Raw genomic sequence first — 21,293 nt, forward strand, 5'->3', positions numbered from 1 at the left:
TTAATTCTTAATTCTTGACACAGAGACTATTTCCGACAGTCGCGGTATTATATGACAATAGACACTTATACAACCCTAAAACAGAGCCTTATCATATGGCATCGGGGTGCTGTGGTTTCTGAGTGACATTTCTTCCTTTTAATCGGGATGATAATTTGCATATTCAGTAAATGCTTTCAACAAAATATCCATTGAGAATAAAATGGCCGCTTTTATGAAAGCATTGGAAAATACTGGAGGCTTATGAAAAATGCATGTACATCTGTTAGTGAAAAGTCTAGCTAATCATCGCCACCATTGGTGATTCACGCCGTTATGAAAGCATGTCACTACTGTTCGTCTCTGCACACCCTTTATAGAAACATTTCTTTTTCATTTCATACTGCACGTGATCCACTGCATTATCCGATCTCGAGAGTGATTGACATGATCGATCGTCCCTGATTGATTGATTGGTTGATTGATTGATCCGGAAGTAGATGATAATGGACTGAATATATTCCTTGACTTAAATCTGAGTACTGGTGCGTTACTGACGAAACAAAAACATGGTTTTGTTGATATTTTCAGTTTTCTATACTGCTGTTACATAAATGTTAAGATCTGTACATCCAACTCTAAATTGATGTCATTAATTAATAGAGCTAGTGTAATTAACTGACATAAAATTTTGTTTACGTCATCGAAATTTCATCTCAAATAGGAACAGAATGGCTAACAACTTTACAACGAACATAAAGTGAGGTTATTTAAACAAATGAATGACTTAATAGCAATGACAATTCGAGGATCTGATATGTCGTTTTATCACAGCAATATAGCTGTCACGACGCGATTCACAAATCATCGAAAAGACTAAGTGATAACATGTTTTGTAGCCCCTTGATTTGTGATATTAGTTCTGTAAACTCTAATAACACTTAAATAAAACGTCCCATATTGTACCATTTAAACCCGATATTTGCACAATAAAATTACAGACATCAACTTACGAATTTACGACATCACGACTTTGTTTGTGGGGGGGGGGTTAGTACATCGATGTGTTGTATATTGATACGAAGAATCAGCCACCATATATGACGTACATGATGAAAACGACTTGTTTGCTAAAATTTCGCATGAAAACAAAAGTGCTCGGGCTCGTTTATTTTATTTTCCTGCCGAATTCGCGTCCCATTGACTTAGTTCACATTTTATAACCAGACCTCAGCTGACTCATAACATCAAGCTAGTTACAGGTTTCGATCTATATGGCGTCCAAGTGGCTAATCGGTGGCCAGGTGAGTTCAGGCTGAAGTTGTGTACAGCGTCAGATTAATTTTAAACACGTGCTACATTTAAATGGACTCTCCCTAACTAAAGAATCTACTTTATTTTTAGACTCGGTAAAGTACATGAGAAAAACATTGACCTGTTGATCAGGTGTGAAAGTCATTAAAGCAATTAGCTTTCGTTTCATTGTAACCTTCCACCGCCAGGTAATTTAACCGCGCGTGCTGACATATGCGGTTAGGGATTTCTTTGTGACGTGAGGCAGGATTTGTAGAAATCTGATGGTGTTTGTTCCCGTCACGCCTTTGATTTTGTTGTAGGTGTCTGTTTACGCGTGTCATCATTCACCGATCAGGTGTCGTTCCGTGCTGTTTGGTCAGAATTCATTCAGCGCTCCACACACGACTCGTATGTGGGTCTAGTACACGTGCTCGGCTGTACTCGCCTGTAGCAGACGAACACTCTACATACAGAAAGTGCTATGAGATAGGGACACACCGCCAGGGACGGCACAACATTGTTCACTTCCGTTTTCCTTGAGTGACTGATATGATAAAATTCTCAACACGAATCGGATGTAATTTTTCAATATATCAGCTGGTCATAAATGGCTAGATCCGAGAAGAGGGTGGACGCGTGTTTGCTATTCTCAAACCATATCTCACACCAGACATGTTCTGAAGTGTCGTTGGTATTAGAAACACCAGATTCCATTCATTCATGGCCTGGCAGAGTACCTTGTCCTTTGTTGACAGTACAAAATGGATGATACTTTTCTTAATGTTAATGTCACAACTGAGGAATGTCACAGGTAAGTAACACATGCATAATACATCTAAAATAACCTAAATAATATGTAATTTTTATTTTTTGTTTTGTTTTGGTTTTTTATGGGTATTCATGTATTAACAATACACAAACATAACATTATTTGATATATGTTTTGGTTTCGCCATACTTTTTCTCGACTTTGTTTTATTTAATGTGTTTTTGTGTATGTAATCGGTCGGGCCTATTGGAGGGATGTCATTTTAATCTTCACATCTCCCAGTAGACTCCACGCTTAAATCAATATTGAACCAAACTGATTACGCAACTACACCATTAGGGGGAGGGTGGCGGTCCGAAGTAGAATCACAGCCGTTCTTATTTCATATCTGTCTCTGCTTTTCTTGAATATTGAATTACCAATTGACTGGGTGAATTGAGTGCATGAATAAATTATAACGGATTATAAAGTTCTGTATTATAACAGGTCAGGTAGGATGCGAGCTGGAACAGCTGTCGTGTGTGCATACATGTAAACGGTTTCATGACATTTAAAATATATATTATGAAAGATGTTTAGTCGATTTTTACATTATTTTTTAAGGTATCAAAATATTGGTCCCTAATGTCGTGTCATCGACCGCTTAGTTTGATATGTAGCATGAGCTTTAAACTGAGTTGTTTTGTAAATTATGTAACTGGGTTTATGACAGTTTTAAAAAAATACAGATTAGCATAATGAATCGAGCATTAGTGTATTGACATGTGGTTAGTTTGTCTTAGTCGCTGGGAGACACGAATGCCCGATGTTTTCATAGAAAATATGTATGTCGATGACTTTTTAAAAGAATCAATCGATTATAAAAATTGTAATAAATGTCAGCGTTTTTTTTTTTTTTTTTGTAATTAACATACACGCAAGCTATAAAGTTGACTACATGCCCACTGTAATAATACTCCCAGCTCATTTATTTACTTTTACCTAATTAGGAAACGTATTTGTTATCACGAGATCCTGATAGCTATATAACAGGAATGTCCACCTTTGGTTAACGACATCACAGACGTGGCCAACAATTATTCAAAACACTAGCTAATTATGTAGATTTCATGCAATCAATATTCATTGAGCGTTCCAATAATTGAATTAAGACTGTTCATCCTGGTGGTCATTATAAGGACAGGTTGTCGGTTGGTAGACCCCTCCAGGTAAACAGTAGATTATCATGTGTTGATCGATGTTATCAAACCGATCGTCACCTGTCTCACGTGACAAACTGACACTCGTGTGTGAAATGGACACGGTTGTTGATAGTGACATCATATTAATTAAAGGTAAGAAAATGTTGACATTGTAACTATTAATCAATATGTGTGAGGGGGGAATTCTCTGTGCTTTTACTGCCTGTAAGCAAACGTGGACTGATATGCCTAAAGAGCATGTGTTAACACCGTAAGATATTGGCGTAGTTAAAGCTGGTGGTTATCGAGTCAGATCGAGTTTAACACTGAAGCGGAAATATTGCTTAACATTTTTCGTTCTCGACAAAGACTTGTTACAAAATAGATATCTGTTATTCAGGTGTCTGCTTTCCGTGTCAAACATAGAAAAATCATTTATATTTACAACGATATATGACAATCATATCAATGGCGGTTTTAGAATTAGAACTATAGCATTGGGTATTAACTTGAAAATTCTCCCTTAAGTATGTACAAACTCAACAATTTCTATCTCGGGTGTCCGGCAATGTCCTTCAGGAATCAGCAGAAGTGGGATGGGTTGGTCTAATAATATCTTATATGAGATAAAGTTCCATACAGTTAACTGCATACAAATTTTATGTCCCACTTGATTAAACCTAAGTACATGTAGTGTTGAGCTCAGTTAATAAGTCATTAAAATTAATCATCTTAGCCTTACAAAGCCCTGACATTGAGAATGATCTATTTTATTAATGGCGGATATCGTTATCTCTTACTTATAATTTTCTCAATAAGTGCACTTATATAATGACAGTTTCCTGTACATTCTGTGATCATTGCGTTGTAACGGTTTTTAAAGTGATTGAATCACCCGGAGGTGCTAAAAGGTGTGTTATATTGTGTCGAGTCATACATCGTCACTTATACTTCTGACAATACAACGGAAACATACAGAGTAACCCTACCCTTTATATATATATAATCACGAGATAATTTCCCGTGAAATCACACTGCAATATTTTATTACAGGGTTCGAGAAAGGATGAGTTTACTAAGGGTATCGCGTACAAAAATCCCGGGGGTTGGTCTTTTTTATTTCTGCTCCCCGCTATCCCTATATTTGTATTTATAAAAGTATATACATTAGATTGTGTATTAACAAGGAGACTTCGTGTTATAACGACAGGGATTTGCGCCAGGGTAAACACGAGAAAATTATAATTTTAAGTTAGGGTATATGTTTTAAACCCAACGTTTTGTTTGACATTTTCGTGGGTTCACTGAAGAGGAATGCGGTAGAATGGCTACTAACATGCACCTTGGTACATACCCAATGTGAGTGCAGTGACATTTTACCACACTGTTCTCTAAAGAGTACCCGCTTTGTTCATAATATGTTACGTCATACTTACAAACCGTGTTCATGTTTGATTTTATCACAAAACATCTCTGCTGTAATTCTTTGTAAGGCATCTATAGAGATAGTGATCAGTAAGTTTAAACAAAGACCGTAAAATATAACGTGTGCAAATAGATATCGAATTTGTAAGCATTTGTTGACACGGAAATGAAGAAAAACTGGATAATTCAGTCAGTATATATATATATACCTACGTATGTACAGAGGGATGGGCCCGTTGTGGTGTAGGCGCTGTGAATAACCCTTTAGGCCTACCTGTGTCAGACACAATTTGTAACCTGGGCTTTAAAAAAGTAAACAATCCGTGCCCAGGTGGGGCGTCAGGTACTGAAATACAACACAGATATGTATGGAATATTGGATGGTAATTTTTGAGTTGTTATAGAAAAAGAAATATATATATATATATATATATATACATGATATCATTCCTGCCCATGATTGATTTGTCATTTTCATGAAAATAAAAAACAAAACCGCGTATCTTCGGATTATTATTTTACCATGTGTCATTAGCCAAGTTTCCACAACATTAGTAGATTTAAATACTTGTTTTTGGGGTGGGGGGATTTGGAGATCGGATATAAGCCTGTTGATGATGGATAAGATATTATGTTTGGTATTGATTAAAAAACAAGACCATACGATCATGTCAACAAAAACATGAAAATACAAGAAAAAGGAAAAATTTTCGGATTCATGAAAAAAGTAAATGGGATGTGTTTAGATCGGTCCAAAAATAAATAGTGTTACGTTTTGCAACTGAGATCCAGTGCACCATCGATATCACCACACACTTGCGTATTCAAAATAGAACCATATATATTTTTTATATTACAAGGAGGTAATCTGACTTATCGCATAATTCCCTCATTATCTTTACATTCATCTGCATCTTCTTAAAGCTTAAGTGTTGTAAGCTGTCAGCAGCGGACATCTTTTACAATAACAGTGATATTGAGAACATACCGAATCAAATGACACGCATACATTTGTATGTATTGAAAAATGGAAAATTCTCAACAGGAAAGTTGTAATCGGTATGATGAACTATTGTCTCAGTACATATCTGTTCTGACCACTTCACTATGAAATATATTCGAATGTTTGATACTGAATATCGTGGTTGACATGGGAGATTATGTTTATTATTGAAGATCGTGGTTGACGTGGGAGATTATGTTTATTATTGAAGATCGTGGTGTGTTTATCATTGAGGATCGTGGTTGACATGGGAGATTGTGTTTATTATTGAAGATCGTAATTGACGTGGGATATTGTGTTTATCATTGAAGATCATGGTTGACGTGGGAGATTATGTTTATCATTGAAGATCGTGGTTGACGTGGGAGATTATGTTTATTATTGAAGATCGTGGTTGACGTGGGAGATTATGTTTATTATTGAAGATCGTGGTTGACGTGGGAGATTATGTTTATTATTGAAGATCGTGGTTGACGTGGGAGATTGTGTTTATCATTAAAGATCGTGGTTGATAAGGGAGATTGTGTTTATTATTGAAGATCGTGGTTGACATGGGTGATTGTGTTTATTATTGAAGATCGTGGTTGACCTGGGAGATTGTGTTTATCATTGAAGATCGTGGTTGACGTGGGAGATTATGTTTATTATTGAAGATCGTGGTTGATAAGGGAGATTGTGTTTATTATTGAAGATCGTGGTTGATAAGGGAGATTGTGTTTATTATTGAAGATCGTGGTTGATATGAGGATTGTGTTTATTATTGAAGATCGTGGTTGACATGGGAGATTATGTTTATCATTAAAGATCGTGGTTGATAAGGGAGATTGTGTTTATTATTGAAGATCGTGGTTGACACGGGAGATTATGTTTATCATTAAAGATCGTGGTTGATAAGGGAGATTGTGTTTATTATTGAAGATCGTGGTTGATATGAGGATTGTGTTTATTATTGAAGATCGTGGTTGACATGGGAGATTATGTTTATCATTAAAGATCGTGGTTGATATGAGGATTGTGTTTATTATTGAAGATCGTGGTTGACATGGGAGATTATGTTTATCATTAAAGATCGTGGTTGATAAGGGAGATTGTGTTTATTATTGAAGATCGTGGTTGACATGGGAGATTATGTTTATCATTGAAGATCGTGGTTGACATGGGAGATTGTGTTTATTATTGAAGATCGTGGTTGATATGGGTGATTATATAACTATCACTGATTAGTAGTAAGTTGTTTCTGGTATTGAATATTACGCTAACTATTGAATTGATTGATAATGAAGAAAATGCATAGTGTAATTATGCGAGACTGTATTTTAACAGTGTGTAGATTGATCATTATAGGTGTATGGAAACTGTGTACAATTTAATTTCATTTTAAAGTGTTCTAAGTATAGTTAATTTGAAGGCAACGTACAATTATACAACGGCTACATACTCTAAATGTTATGGGCGAGCTATATACGACATATCGTACAATTCATTTGCTGGTATGTAGGTAAGTATGTCGTTATTCGTATACCTGTGATAAATATATCGATAGGTACGTCTGTAGGTAGATTTTCTGATTAATTTGTGACACTGGTCGATTCTTTGGATTAAAAGTGTCACATTTGTGCTGAACTGTCTGTTGGTTGTCGAGATTTCTGTTCAACGCGATCTGTTCACCGTCTTTTTTCCCTCTAGATCAATAATATCATATATATATATATATATACATAACTATATATATATCAAAGACATCTGACCAGTCAAAGATTGGTCAGCTTTTCATACCTTTTTATCAGCTTTCAAATGGGCACAGCGTGCATTACGGGTTGACCACGGAATTCAGCGTTATAGAAATTACATGAAACATTCAGACATATGAAGAATTAGAAGATTAAAATACTTAATACTTACACTTGGCGATAATTTTTATAACGCTTCGTAAAGCTGACAGAATACTTCTTATGATTTATGATAAATACTAAAGTTTAAACCATGTTGTGTTTGTTCAAATAAATTTTCCGGTGAAACTAGTGTTATGAGTGGTTCGGTGTATTTTAATCGGTTTTAGTCTGGCGATATTTGAAATACAGGTCTTTGATTTGTCTGGTGTTAAATGAACCTTAAACAGCGCTCGTGAGCAGGAAACACTTGTCCTTTTTATACCCTCCAGCCATCACAGGGTGCCATCCAAGGAATGATAGATATAGGCCAGCGGTAGGGGGCGGAGTAGGAAGGTATGCATATGGTTGCGTAACATTGTAAACCGCGGGGGCGGGGTAGGAGTGGACGAACTCTCATTTATGTAGTTGTTGAAAAGACCGAAACGCGTAAAAGCAGATTAAGTCCTGAATAAGGGCATACCTGTATATTAGTATTCAGTATCAACGACTTTGCAGTTTTTTTCTTTAATCGCTTGAAATACTATATCATTTATACATTATGTCCATCCTTAGTTTTGTAAAATGTATCCCGCTGTAATTGTTATGCTGTTTTATTGCATTCATAAGAATTGATGAGAATGCTGATATACCTATTTCTGTAGAGTTATAAACAGCATCACGGTACCACTAATCACGCGGTATGGTCCAGATGTTAAGTCAGCTGTATAAGTTATACCCACCAAAACGCCAGTGGTTATTCTGTGTGTTTGGCGTGTTCTGTGCTTTAAAGAAAACTGTCACATCACACACATTTGTATATATGTAATACAACACATAGCCAAGTATTCAAGGTCTAATTATAAATTCTGGCAACTGGCCGTCCAGGACGTTTTTAACGACACCTGAAAGACGGGGATTTATCTTTAAGATAATCTGGTCAGTGGATATCAAAGTATTTAAATGGAATTTAAAAGTAAACACAAACTTTACACATATATTCCTGTGTCCGATGTCATCCATTGTCAACCGCACTGCCCTACTTGCATTGGGTGATACTACTTTTGTGTTGTCATATAATGCCAGTGGCCATTACACGACCATTACAAACGCACGAGGTCGAAAAATGAAACTGGAGAACCCATCGTCACAGACGCTTTGTCCGAAAGGTTTTATCCCATGATCTTCGCCGAACCTCGAATGTTGGCCCTGAACAGTTTGTGTCCATGTTCATTACCGTGCGTTAAATGTTTGCCCAGAACAGTTTGTGTCCCATGTTCTTTGCCGTGCGTTAAATGTTGGCACTGGACTGTTTGTGTCCCATGTTCTTTAACGTACGTTGAATGTTGGCACTGGACAGTTTGCGCTCTGTGATCTTAGCCATGCGTCGAATGTTGACACAGAACAGTTTATGTCCGTACGTTGTTCTGGGACTGCTGTTATGTCATGTGATTCGGATGCACGTCGGATTGGCCTGACAGCTCCAACCATCTGACGGTAGTGAGCTGTTTAAATAGCCATGTGTCCGGCGTCCTTCGTCCGTCCATGACCAGTTCTTGTTATCCAATCTTTGCTAAACATTTTAATGGATATTTCTAAAAAAAAAAACCCCAAAAGCCTTACTTCCTGGTGCCTTTTTTATTTAAGCCTTATCACAAAAACAAAATGGCCGACAGGCGGCATCTTGGATTTTACAGTGAACGATTATCATCACTCTTTCATCAGAGGAAATTTTGAATATCTTGTAAGTAAGAGCAAAAGCATAGAGAGAGAAAAAAGGTGGGGTGGGGCACTTTTAAAGAACAGGTAAAAACCAAAAGATGGTTTACACCAATATCTCTCTGGGATCTCAAACATGACCTTGTCGTACGTCGATCACTTCTGGTGAGCTATTTTTGTGTTATGGTGCTTTGTTAATCCGGGTTGTGGTTTGACGCCAAGTATACAGTTTTATACAGAATGAGAAATGTAACGTGTCACGAAGGTATGAATCGGACACGGAAGATTTGCCATTTTGTCGCTCAATGGTCTTCGTCCGGACGTCGGAGCTTTTAGACAGTTTGTGACGTATATGTCACAAGACTGTGACTAGGTAAGACTTATATTAGATTTTGATCTTCATCGCCAAATCGAGTTCACTGCTCTGAAATTTAATTACTATTAGACGTTTATAATTATAAGTTAATTGAATTTCCCTATGCACTGAAAGGCATGAAAACAAAAAATTGTGGCCGTTTAGGTATCTCGAATATTTGGCTTTATGACTTTTTCATATAGATATGTCAAGGCATTGTTTACACTGGGTCATATTGTAAAAAGTACTACATCTCTGAGGTGTATTAATGTTTAACTGGATACAGAGATGAAGGAAACAAACGACATGGATGGGTAGTCACATTGCGATGAACAAAGAAAACCCACCCGGAGGTCGGCACTGAGGCGCTTGGTACCCCGATTTACAGACGGTTAGTCAGGGACAAACACCTACTGTCATCAAATCATCCAGCCGTAGAGATGACACAAGCTGGTAATAACCCATGTAATCGCCATGGGCATTTTGCCTAGCATCACTCGTGCGAGTTCAGGGGTGAAACAAGTGTACATGATGACTGGTCTATTGTACACATATACTTACATATTAAAAAACAAATTACGTTTTCATCTAAAATGATAGACAATTTCAGTGACAGTCTCATACCCCGGTCCAGTGCTATTTTGCGGTTTCCTATTTAACTGAGATAAACAAATAATGTTATTAGCATGCAAGAATGAACGTAGATTTGTTTTAAAAAATTAAGGGGTGTTGTGTGTTGAATTCTTAAAAGCTATAGTAGCGAAGAAATACAACCTAAATGTATATGAAATATGTCCACATACTATTTCATTCACATTCAGTTCAACCGTATCAGTTTCTCAACGTACAGCACAAAATGAATTTAGAGTTGTAACGCTTTCTGAAGTGCTATCGTTTTGCACTTTTTATACGCAGGACACACAGCTGCATTTTTTGTAGATTTTTTTTATTTAAGAGGTTTTCTTGAAGGAAACTCGGGATACATTGTAACTAAAGAAATAGTCATTGGCATATAGGAGTGATGATGCTTGTTATAATGCTGCTTGGCGCTATAGTATAGCGGGATGCCACACAACACAACCTCATACATTGCTATCTTGGCGCCTGGAAATATATTGATTGGATTACATAACAAATAGTCCTCTGTTGTGATATTTGTTTTCAGCCTAAATATGGAAGTCGGGGGAGGGTAGGCCAGGCGATGCTGTTCGACAAGGTCTGGAGTGTACGGATCAATGACACTGGTGCCAGAAAACATACAAAATTGTGTTTTCTATGAAGATACGTCACGTCTCTTCTGGTTATTGTTCAGCTTCATACGTAAATGTCGTGCACATGTATACGAACATGTAACGTCATTTTTTCTTGTCAAAACTTCTACTGCTTCGTTATAGCGTAAGGTTAGGGATTCTAATCTCCCCAATTTAATGTGGCATATTGCATTTGACAGATATAGCTCTTGAGGAAAGCTTGTATGTCACAATGATTGTTTTCTGGAGTTTTCGATGGTTTTACCATTTTTGTATTCCCGTCTACACAAATCATTCTTTGGAGTCCTAACTTCATCCTTTAAAATCACAGACTCTGTCTCTTAGCCTTGCCTACTGAGCATCCTAGCTCTATCTTTAAAACGACTCTTATCAATACCTCGTTCCAACCCATAATCTCGAATTTGCACCAGAGTCAATTCCTTTAAAATCCCACTCACAGCTTCTGTCTCGTACAGTATATATACTCCTACTTTTATGTCCCTTGTCTATTTCCCGACACAATTTGTTACATGGGACATGTAAACCCGATCTAGACACATCCATTGTTCAGTCAACGTCCTAGCCCCACTCCTTCATGTCAGTCTCCTATCTGTATATGGTATATGCACTGGACCATGACCTACACGCAACCATTTCGACTCTAGATTGTATTCACAGAGAGGTGAACGCGTTTCAGTGAATTTTAGATAGTAGTAAAGTTCAGAATTAAGACAAAATTAATTGAAAACAAGAAAATTGGTTGGATTATGGGACTTGTGTAAGTCCTCATCTATGTAGATAAGTTTTCAATTTCTTTCGTTGCCTCCCAGGTTCCATCACTTCAAACCCTTAACATGACGTTACTTAGTAGGTCGGTATAATGATGTGACTTAGCAGGTCGGTGTAATGATGTGACTTTACAGGTAGGTGTAATGATGTGACTTAGCAGGTCGGTATAATGATGTGACTTAGCAGGTCGGTATAATGATGTGACTTAGCAGGTCGGTACAATGACGTGACTGAGCAGGTCGGTATAATGATGTGACTTAGCATATCGGTATAATGATGTGACTAAGCAGGTCGTATAATGACGTGACTTAGCAGGTCGGTATAATGATGTGACTTAGCAGGTCGGTATAATGATGTGACTTAGCAGGTCGGTATAATGATGTGACTTAGCAGGTCGGTATAATGATGTGACTTAGCAGGTCGGTATAATGACGTGACTTAGCAGGTCGGTATAATGATGTGATTTAGCAGGTCGGTGTAATGATGTGACTTTACAGGTAGGTGTAATAATGTGACTTAGCAGGTCGGTATAATGATGTGACTTAACAGGTCGGTATAATGATGTGACTTAGCAGGTCGGTGTAATGATGTGACTTTACAGGTAGGTGTAATGATGTGACTTAGCAGGTCGGTATAATGATGTGACTTAGCAGGTCGGTGTAATGATGTGACTTTACAGGTAGGTATAATGATGTGACTTAACAGGTCGGTATAATGATGTGACTTAACAGGTAGGTATAATAATGTGACTTAACAGGTAGGTATAATGATGTGACTTAACAGGTAGGTATAATGATGTGACTTAACAGGTAGGTATAATAATGTGACTTAACAGGTAGGTATAATGATGTGACTTAACAGGTAGGTATAATGATGTGACTTAAGAGGTAGGTATAATGACGTGACTTAGCAGATCGGTATAATGATGTGACTTAGCAGGTCGTATAATGACGGGACTTGGCAGGTCGTATAATGACGTGACTTAGTAGGTCGGTATAATGATGTGACTTAGCAGGTCGGTATAATGATGTGACTTAACAGGTAGGTATAATGATGTGACTTAGCAGGTCGGTATAATGATGTGACTTAGCAGGTCGGTATAATGATGTGACTTAGTAGGTCGGTATAATGACGTGACTTAGTAGGTCGGTATAATGATGTGACTTTGCAGGTCGGTATAATGATGTGACTTAGCAGGTCGTATAATGACGGGACTTAGCCGGACAGTTAAATGAGGTCTATTGTATAGAACACTGTACAGATCCAATGAGTTTCTTCTAATCCGTGCTGTAGTTGCAGTGCCATCTTGGAAAACCTTGGATCCTTACATTTTTCTTACAACCATCCCCTTTTGAAACACCTAGGATCTTTACATTTTCTCAACAACCGGCCATTTTTGGCGGTGACGTTGTCCTTTGCATTCATATGTAACCTCATGTATATAATGAATGTCACACCCTGACAAAACTTTACTTTAACACTTACGACATTTGTCTGGGCTCTTTTCATTGCTCACAGAACAGGTCGTACATTTGGCCTTATGCTAACAAGATTTTATTCTGGAGCAAAATGGTAAAGAACTAAATATTGATATTGGTTAGAAAATATTGTATGAAATAATTCGTGTCCCAGATGCTTGTCTATGATTTAACATCCATAACTTTGAGATATAATATCAGAAAGATCGATGTACCTTTGGGTAACGGGTCTTACTCTCGTCCTGTCCAGTTCCGTTTTTATTAGTCAGGAAACTTATTAAATGCTGTTTTTATACGTGGTGAGTTAACTTTTAAGATCAGTTGCAAAATCCGTCCCCAGGTCGTGCTCCTTACACCCATGCATCTCACAAAGTGTGGAATACTAGGAATCTCACTCGAAAATCGATTTTATTCATTCTATTTGCTCAGTGAATTGATTAAAATTTCCTTTTTTCTTGCCATGTAAATGTAAGACAATGTTGAACACAAAACCGAAGGAGTTGTGTTTATTTGTACGCCATTGAATAACCGGCATGGTAACTTCCGTAACCACACAAACAAAATCACATTAAAAACATGCAATTGATTCCACACGAAAGTAAGAAATTGTAACTCCTTTTCACATGATTAAAATCTCTAAGTGCTTTTCTAAGTTCATATACAACAATTGATATCAATTTGGTCATTTAGTCAAGACACATCAGACACCCATCTTTTCCAAGACCGACAAAAGATGTGGTTTTGTCAGTACTCATATGACCAATGCTCGTTACAGTAGAGTCGAACACATAAGTAAGTGTAAGAGCCGATCACTTGGTTTAAGCGTGAAACTGTTTTTAGTTGGCATTCATAGGCATATGAATTTCAACAGCATAAGGACAAATTTAGTTAAGTACATCAGCACATCATGTTAAATAGCCCATGAATGACAACTGAAAGCTGTTCAATGACTATATTCAATGTTTGCGATTCTTATCTTATAAGGGAAGACAACCTAATGCCTAATGACACTTTGTTCTTTTTTCAGCTTGTCGGGGTCGATGTTCCGACCAAGGCTGTGATTCAGACAAGAGGTGCTACGAGTGTGCCGAACAGTGGTACGGTGAGGGCTGTGATCAGCTTTGTCCAGCATCTTGTTCTTTAACATCCGTCAAGATCAGCGAATTCGAATCCAAAAGCGTCAAATTATGTGATAGACTTAATGGCACATGCAAGGAACCATGTGCTGCAGGGAAGAAAGGCTCAAAATGTGAAGAAGATTGTAACAGCGGGTGCGAATCAGGCCAAATTGGGATACACAGCGGGAATTTCTGCAACCGGTACACGGGTGTGTGTGAGTTTGGATGTATAACTCAATATCATGGAACAACATGCGATCAAAGGTGTAGTGAAGGATGTAAATATCGACATACAAGCATATACGGACACATACAGAACTGTAGTTCCATCACGGGTGAATGTGAAAACGGGTGTATGCCAGGATGGTGCGGAAGAAAATGCACAAACAAATGTAGCGAACACTGCGTTGTCGAATTCAGCCATTATTACAGCAAAAACATACGCGAATGTGAGTGTGATGGTGAACGTGCTGGACGCTGCAAGAATGGGTGTGAAGCTGGCTGGTACGGGGACAACTGTGAGTGCATAGAGAAACTAGCCGGGTGTGACGTAAGAGGATGTAATAAAACAACTCGTGACTGTCTGGGCTGTCTGCCAGGGCTGTTTGGAACTAATTGCAAGGAATCGTGTTCAACAGGCTGTGTGGGATGCGATCGGATCACGGGAGAATGTCAGAATTGTAAGCCTGGATGGTATGGAGCCAAGTGTACATTGTCATGTAGTTCCGACTGCTTCAACAACACTTGTGAGCAGGAAACCGGAAACTGTCTTCCATGTCCTGAAGGCTATTTTGGTCGCTGGTGTAACTTGACATGCTCCAAAGACTGTGGCACACAGGGATGCCAGCGTGATAACGGAACGTGTTACCAATGTCCCGATGGGCGGTACGGCACGCGGTGTGAGCATGCCTGTTCGGAAAATTGTCAGGGATCTGGATGCGACAGATTTACAGGCGCATGCATCTCGTGTCAGGATGGATATACTGGTCTTACATGTGCATGTAGGGGCAACTGCATGAATGATGAATGTCCCGAATCAAGGTGCGTGTCCTGTCAAACCGGATTCTATGACGATAGTTGTGATGTAAGGTGTTCATCGCATTGTGTCGACGAAGCATGTGCTCGTTTGACTGGAGAATGCCTCGCTGGATGCGAGGATGGTTGGTACGGTGACAAATGTGAGTGTGTTGGATTTTGTGATACAAGTGGGTGTGATAAAGAAACTAAGTACTGTTTGGGATGTCAATCTGGATGGCATGGACTTTATTGTAATTCATCTTGTCCCTCTAATTGTGGTGAAAATGGGTGCAACATGTTCAGTGGACAATGCCATTTCTGTAAAGAAGGGTATTACGGATCCACGTGTTCATGTACGGGAGAGTGCGCCCAATCCGGCTGTTCGTCCGACGGAACTTGTCTAGAATGCTCTCCTGGATTTCACGGAAAACAATGCAGACAGGAATGTCCTGCAAACTGTTACGAAACCACTTGCGTTCGTGAGAGCGGAGTATGTAACGAATGTAAAACAAGATATTTTGGAGAAAAATGTCAGTCGTTTTGTCCCCAACACTGCAGGGATCATTCCTGCATTCAGTCATCTGGTGAATGTGAAAACTGTTCTCCAGGTTACTACGGTGTCACGTGTGAGCAGAAATGTCCTTTGCACTGTCTTGACGATGAGTGTAACCAGTCGACAGGGATGTGTAGTAAGGGCTGTAAGCCAGGCCGGTTTGGGGACCAGTGTGTGTGTACAGGGCACTGCGGAGATAAGGGATGCAACTTAAATGGAACGTAAGTAATTTTAGTAGATTCTGAGTTTTACATCTACTTAGTGCGTCTACTTTACTCATTTTGTGGAACAAGTCTGTATGTATAGCCTGCAGAGATGGTAAGGCGTAACTTGGCCAATTCAATTTACTCTATTCTTTGTATAATATTTCCAACATTTTTGAAATAAAGCCATGTCTTTTTTTTATTACAAAAAAATTATAATCAGATTTGTTCAATTGCAAATAATGCACTTTTATCAAATCAATAAATTCTTCATTGATGCAGGTGTACTGAATGTGCTGTCGGTTGGTTTGGAAGTGATTGTTCTGTTGCCTGTCCATCAAATTGTGCAGATACTTGTGGCCGAATGACCGGGGTGTGTGACGCTTGCAAAGAAGGATTTTATATGGCTAACTGTTCTTCTCGGTGCTCTGAAAACTGTAATGGCCCTTGTGAAAAAAATAACGGGACCTGCGCATCTTGTAAACCAGGCTGGTCTGGTGCGAAGTGCGAGTGCACTGGCTACTGTGACAGAAACGGATGTAGCAAAGGCGGACGCTGTTTTAATTGTTTGGGTGGTTACTTTGAAACAAACTGTTTACGACCCTGTTCTCAGTACTGTCTGAACTCGAAGTGTGCCCGACACACCGGTAATTGTCTAAACTGTCCCATCGGCAGATACGGGGATAAGTGTGATTGCACAGGTCACTGTGAAAATGATTCATGCTCATCAGAGGGTCGTTGTTATAAATGTGCCAAAAGTTGGTCAGGTCCGAACTGTACCACTAAATGCCCTCAGAATTGTGCTGACAACTCGTGTGATCAGCATACCGGCACATGTCTTGGCTGTAAGACAGGTTGGTATGGTCCCACATGCGAGTGTTCCGGAAATTGTGACAAAGCGGGTTGTAACCAGGAAGGAGTATGTCATACTTGTAAGACAGGGTTCCATGACGAACTTTGTTTGTCCATTTGTCCAACAGTTTGCGGTGACAAAGGATGCAACCGTCGTAATCCGCAACAATGTAACTGTGCAGAAGGCTGGTTCGGTGCCACTTGTGACTGTTCCGGTCACTGTGGTGAGGACGGATGTAACTCCACAGGCGGGTGTTACAAATGCGAAGGCGGATGGAGAGGAGCTCTTTGTACAAAACGTTGTCCGAAACACTGTAACGAAAACATCTGCAAACGGAATGGACGGTGTCATGCATGTGAGAACGGATGGTACGGTCCTCGGTGTAAATGCCGTGGTCATTGTCAGGTCAAGGACGAATGTAACAAATCGACGGGAATATGTTCGGAATGTGCACCTGGATGGTTCGGAGAACTTTGTGACCAGTCATGTCCTCGGAATTGCAGTGGGTCTGGTTGCCATAGACACAGTGGTAAATGTTACGGCTGCCAGAAACACTGGTACGGTGAGACATGCGAGTGTACTGGCCACTGTGATAAAACTGGCTGTAACAAAGTCACAGGACGATGTCATCAATGCGAAAACGGATTCTATGACAAGTTTTGTCTTTCGGCATGCCCTACAAACTGTGATGCCTCGGAATGTAATAGAACCTCCGGTGATTGTTTAGTCTGTAAGGCAGATTGGACAGGGTCAAAGTGCGAGTGTCGAGGTCCATGTGATGCTGGTGGATGTGATACTACATCCGCCCGTTGTCACAATTGCGCACCTGGTTACTTCGGAGATCACTGCGACGTGCCTTGTGGTGAAAACTGTACGTTGTGTGATAGACGGTGGGGAATTTGTCGTGTTTGTACGGACGGAACGTTCGGATTGAACTGTACAAAATTTTGTCCAGAGGAATGCGTCGGTGCATGTACCTTTACTAACGGTGATTGCGTACAATGTGAGAAAGGCAAAATGGGCAAACATTGTACTAAAAACTGCAGCAGTAATTGTTACGATAATTTGTGTTCGATCAATGGGACCTGCCGGTATGGCTGTATCAGCGGCTGGGATGGTTACAGCTGTGAGTTACAAAAAGATGAGCAGACGGTCACGTTTGGAATGTTTTGGATTGTCGTGGTTGGAGTTGCTTCCCTTATAGGAGTCGTACTGCTGGTAGTTCTTCTCTCCTGTATTCTGAAGTGAGTAAATTTACAGGCTGGTAGAGATACACATAGGTGTTACCAAGCAAGGCCTTAAAAGCTTATATCGCCTAGCAGGTCACCATTATCTGAATACAGGCTTTCCTTACGCGCTCAGTTGAATATAATTCATTATCCTATTGGCCATCTTATTCCGAGTGGAATTTTGAGCGGGGTTGTTAATTTCGAGTATTGAATTGAACCGCGAGAAAAGACACATTTGAAATAAAATTGATAAAAGAAACAATTCCATTTAATGTGTTCCGTAAAACACGCTGCTTTCTATCAATGTTTCGGTAAAGCTGCGATCATTCTATCCATCGAAAAATGATAACCCTTTACAGTGTTTTCTTCAAATGGTATTAGAAGATCACTGCGCCTTGTGTAAAGAAGTCTGACATTAGTGCTAAAAAGTTGTTCTACAGTATCGTTTATTTTAAAGTGTATTTTTCATTGGTCTCTAGGCGGAAGAGGACGTCTGATCAAAGTGTTGACTACGCTAACAACGCGTCAAAACCTACAAAACGGAAGCAAAGAAACTGGGGGACGATCGTACGGCGGACAGACACTCCCAGACCAGGACTCCGCCCAATGACTGTTCACGTGGCTAACGTCGGGAACCCTGCAGGTTATTATTTTTATTGAGATTATGTTTTTATGAGACGAAAAGTTCTGTAACAAAACATTACTCATTCTGGTGTTTAGAGTATTTAAGATCAATTGAAACGTGACGAAATTGCTCCATCGGCCCTGTTCTATATCTAGACATAAAAGAAGGATTCGGTGTTGAAGAACCGCATGAAACCATTTTGTTTTTGGGTGGGACGTCATTGATTTAGAAAAACAGGAAATCCGACCTGCTGATGTGTTCTTCATTTGAAAGCACTAAATGTGTAAGAGATTATGAAAAAGTGGTTAATTTAATTCGGACAGTTGATTAGTTGCTTACAAAAGAAAACTGTTAACAGCTTTACATGGACGAACGTATGACTAGATATATATTTGTTTATAGGGTTTATTTTATATCTATATGATTATTTCCATTCGATTTTGATTTGAATATAGCTTTATAAAACGTGAACGGAAAAAGAGTTTAAATTTTAACATTTTTGCATGGACCTTTTTTTGTTTCATCCCGATGTTTTTGTAAGTATAACAATTTGTTTTGTACCTCGCAACGGTACCATTTTATCCACCATGCATCCTGCCTGCTTGGTTTGCTTGACGTGGCTACATAGTTTGCCTTGTCCGTAGTTGTAGCGTATTTATACCTGGTTTTTGTTTTGTTTCCGTTTCAGCCGTTTCAGAACGTTATGTTATGGAGTAGAACAGATGGCCGTGTAGCTGATGATGCGGTCTATACCCACCGAACAGTCGATTAAAAATCACTATGAGAAACTGAGAGTGAGAAAACGTGTGTGTGTGTGTGTGTGTGTGTGTGTGTGTGTGTGTGTGTGCGTGCGTGCGTGCGTGTGTGTGTGTGTGTGTGTGTGTGTGTGTGTGTGAGAGAGAGAGAGAGAGAGAGAGAGAGAGAGAGAGAGAGAGAGGTCATGATGAAGCGAGACGGTGTTCGTGTAGAAGTATGAGAGAAACTGTCAGGGATGGACCATTGATTCCAATATCCTTCCAGGCGTGTTCCTTTCAATCGTTTCAATACGTTTGTTAATACCACCATACCTCGAATTAGACAACAGTCGTGTCATAATTTTGTAAATTCTTCATTAATTATCAGGAAGATAATTTGATATTGAAGTTGGAGGGCCAGATGTTACTTTTGAGGCTAAAATAGAAGATAACTGATGGCTGCTTTGATCCACACACCTGTTCAATATGTGCAATATCCATTTCATACATATATCAAGTCAGTTTCAAAACCCATTCGTCAGGTATATACAATTTGTATGCTTCCTACTTTTTAATGCTGTAGATGTATAGATGACATATAATAGTGTATAATTTTAAATTTTGTTTTTCTATTCCTCGATTTTGTTTAAAGATTTATTTCCTTGCCATAATAATTTTTTGCGCTTTCTAATTGTGTTCACAAAATATTCATTACGTTCTTGGTCTGTAAATTGTCTCTCTAGATCTTTTTATCTGTTTTAAACTTTTCCTTCATTATGGTCAAAGTTTGATGCCTCGAGGAAATGTTGTTCTGTTGAAAAAAGGTATAACTGAATCCTCACTTAACCAGGAGACGGAGACCGTAGTTTATTATTCCAAGACTCTCTATCCATTACAGACATAATGACGTGATAGTGACCCAGACGCTGAAATTGTTGCTGAATGAGAACATTTTCTGTCATGTCTTTCTTATCGGGATTACGTCGTGTGTCTGGGTTTCGTTCATCAGTAGCTCTAAAGGTTGTCAATCTATTTTGGCTAAAAAAAGATTGTTCAATCTCCTCGATACCTTTAACATCATTTAAGTTGCCGAGATAGTTCTGTTGTTGATTTGATCGACCTCATCCGTTTTCAGATAATTAATTTTTACTATACTAACCATTTATTGTCTTTTTATCTGCATGGTAAAATCTCCTATTGTAAACAGTACAGAATATACATTGTATATGACCCTAAACATAGCAGTTTAAGGCGATCACTTTCAGTAACTTTCATTTCAGTGTTGTAGACAACTGTCATATGTACATATAGCCATTTCATCATTAGCGGTGATCGCTATATTCCATGTTCATTAAAATATTATAGAGGTAAATGATAATATTATGGTCGTTATGATATTGTGTTTCATTCCTACTTGTATACATACATATAGAATATAGAACTGTACTCGCTAAGGTAATTTTTTGACTTCGTGGCAAAACATGACATTTAAGATAAGATATATTTTATATGAATAATGAAAACACTGAAGCGTTCTAAATATAAACCATGAATTGGTGCTAAAATATCATGAGAGGTGATTGACATGCAAACTTCAAATTTATACTAATGAACTTCTTCTCGGAAAATATCGACTGCTTAATACTTACAATCCTTCTTCTTTGATCTGTACATCTGTTTTGGTCATGTCCACCCTTTCCCATCATTACTTCACTTTAGACAAGGCCCACTATTTCCATTTATACTTCACTTCGAAAAAGGTCCACCTTTTCAAGTTTAATTAACTTGAGTAAGATCAACCCTTTCTGTTTATATTTACTTCCGATAAGGTTCTCCCCTTCCATTTGTA

General features: G+C 38.7%; 1 protein-coding gene across 2 annotated transcripts; it reads left to right on the forward strand.

Moving 5' to 3' along the window:
* Positions 1–1,946: 1,946 nt before the first annotated feature.
* On the forward strand, positions 1,947–19,558 carry LOC132545556 (multiple epidermal growth factor-like domains protein 6). 2 transcript variants are annotated; one of them, XM_060209244.1, is made up of 5 exons: positions 1,947–2,086; positions 14,140–16,021; positions 16,286–18,100; positions 18,565–18,728; positions 19,252–19,558. In XM_060209244.1, the coding sequence occupies exons 1-5, from the start codon at positions 1,996–1,998 to the stop codon at positions 19,254–19,256; spliced, it is 3,957 nt and encodes a 1,318-aa protein (XP_060065227.1). In that variant the 5' UTR covers positions 1,947–1,995; the 3' UTR covers positions 19,257–19,558. The 2 variants fall into 2 exon arrangements, with proteins under 2 accessions (XP_060065227.1, XP_060065226.1); XM_060209243.1 differs by having other exon boundaries at positions 19,399–19,558.
* Positions 19,559–21,293: the final 1,735 nt, after the last annotated feature.

Source organism: Ylistrum balloti, unplaced genomic scaffold, assembly GCF_031769215.1.
Source record: "Ylistrum balloti isolate Yb309-2 unplaced genomic scaffold, AGI_CSIRO_Ybal_v1 Utg369850, whole genome shotgun sequence".
Classification (NCBI taxonomy): Eukaryota; Metazoa; Mollusca; class Bivalvia; order Pectinida; family Pectinidae; genus Ylistrum; species Ylistrum balloti.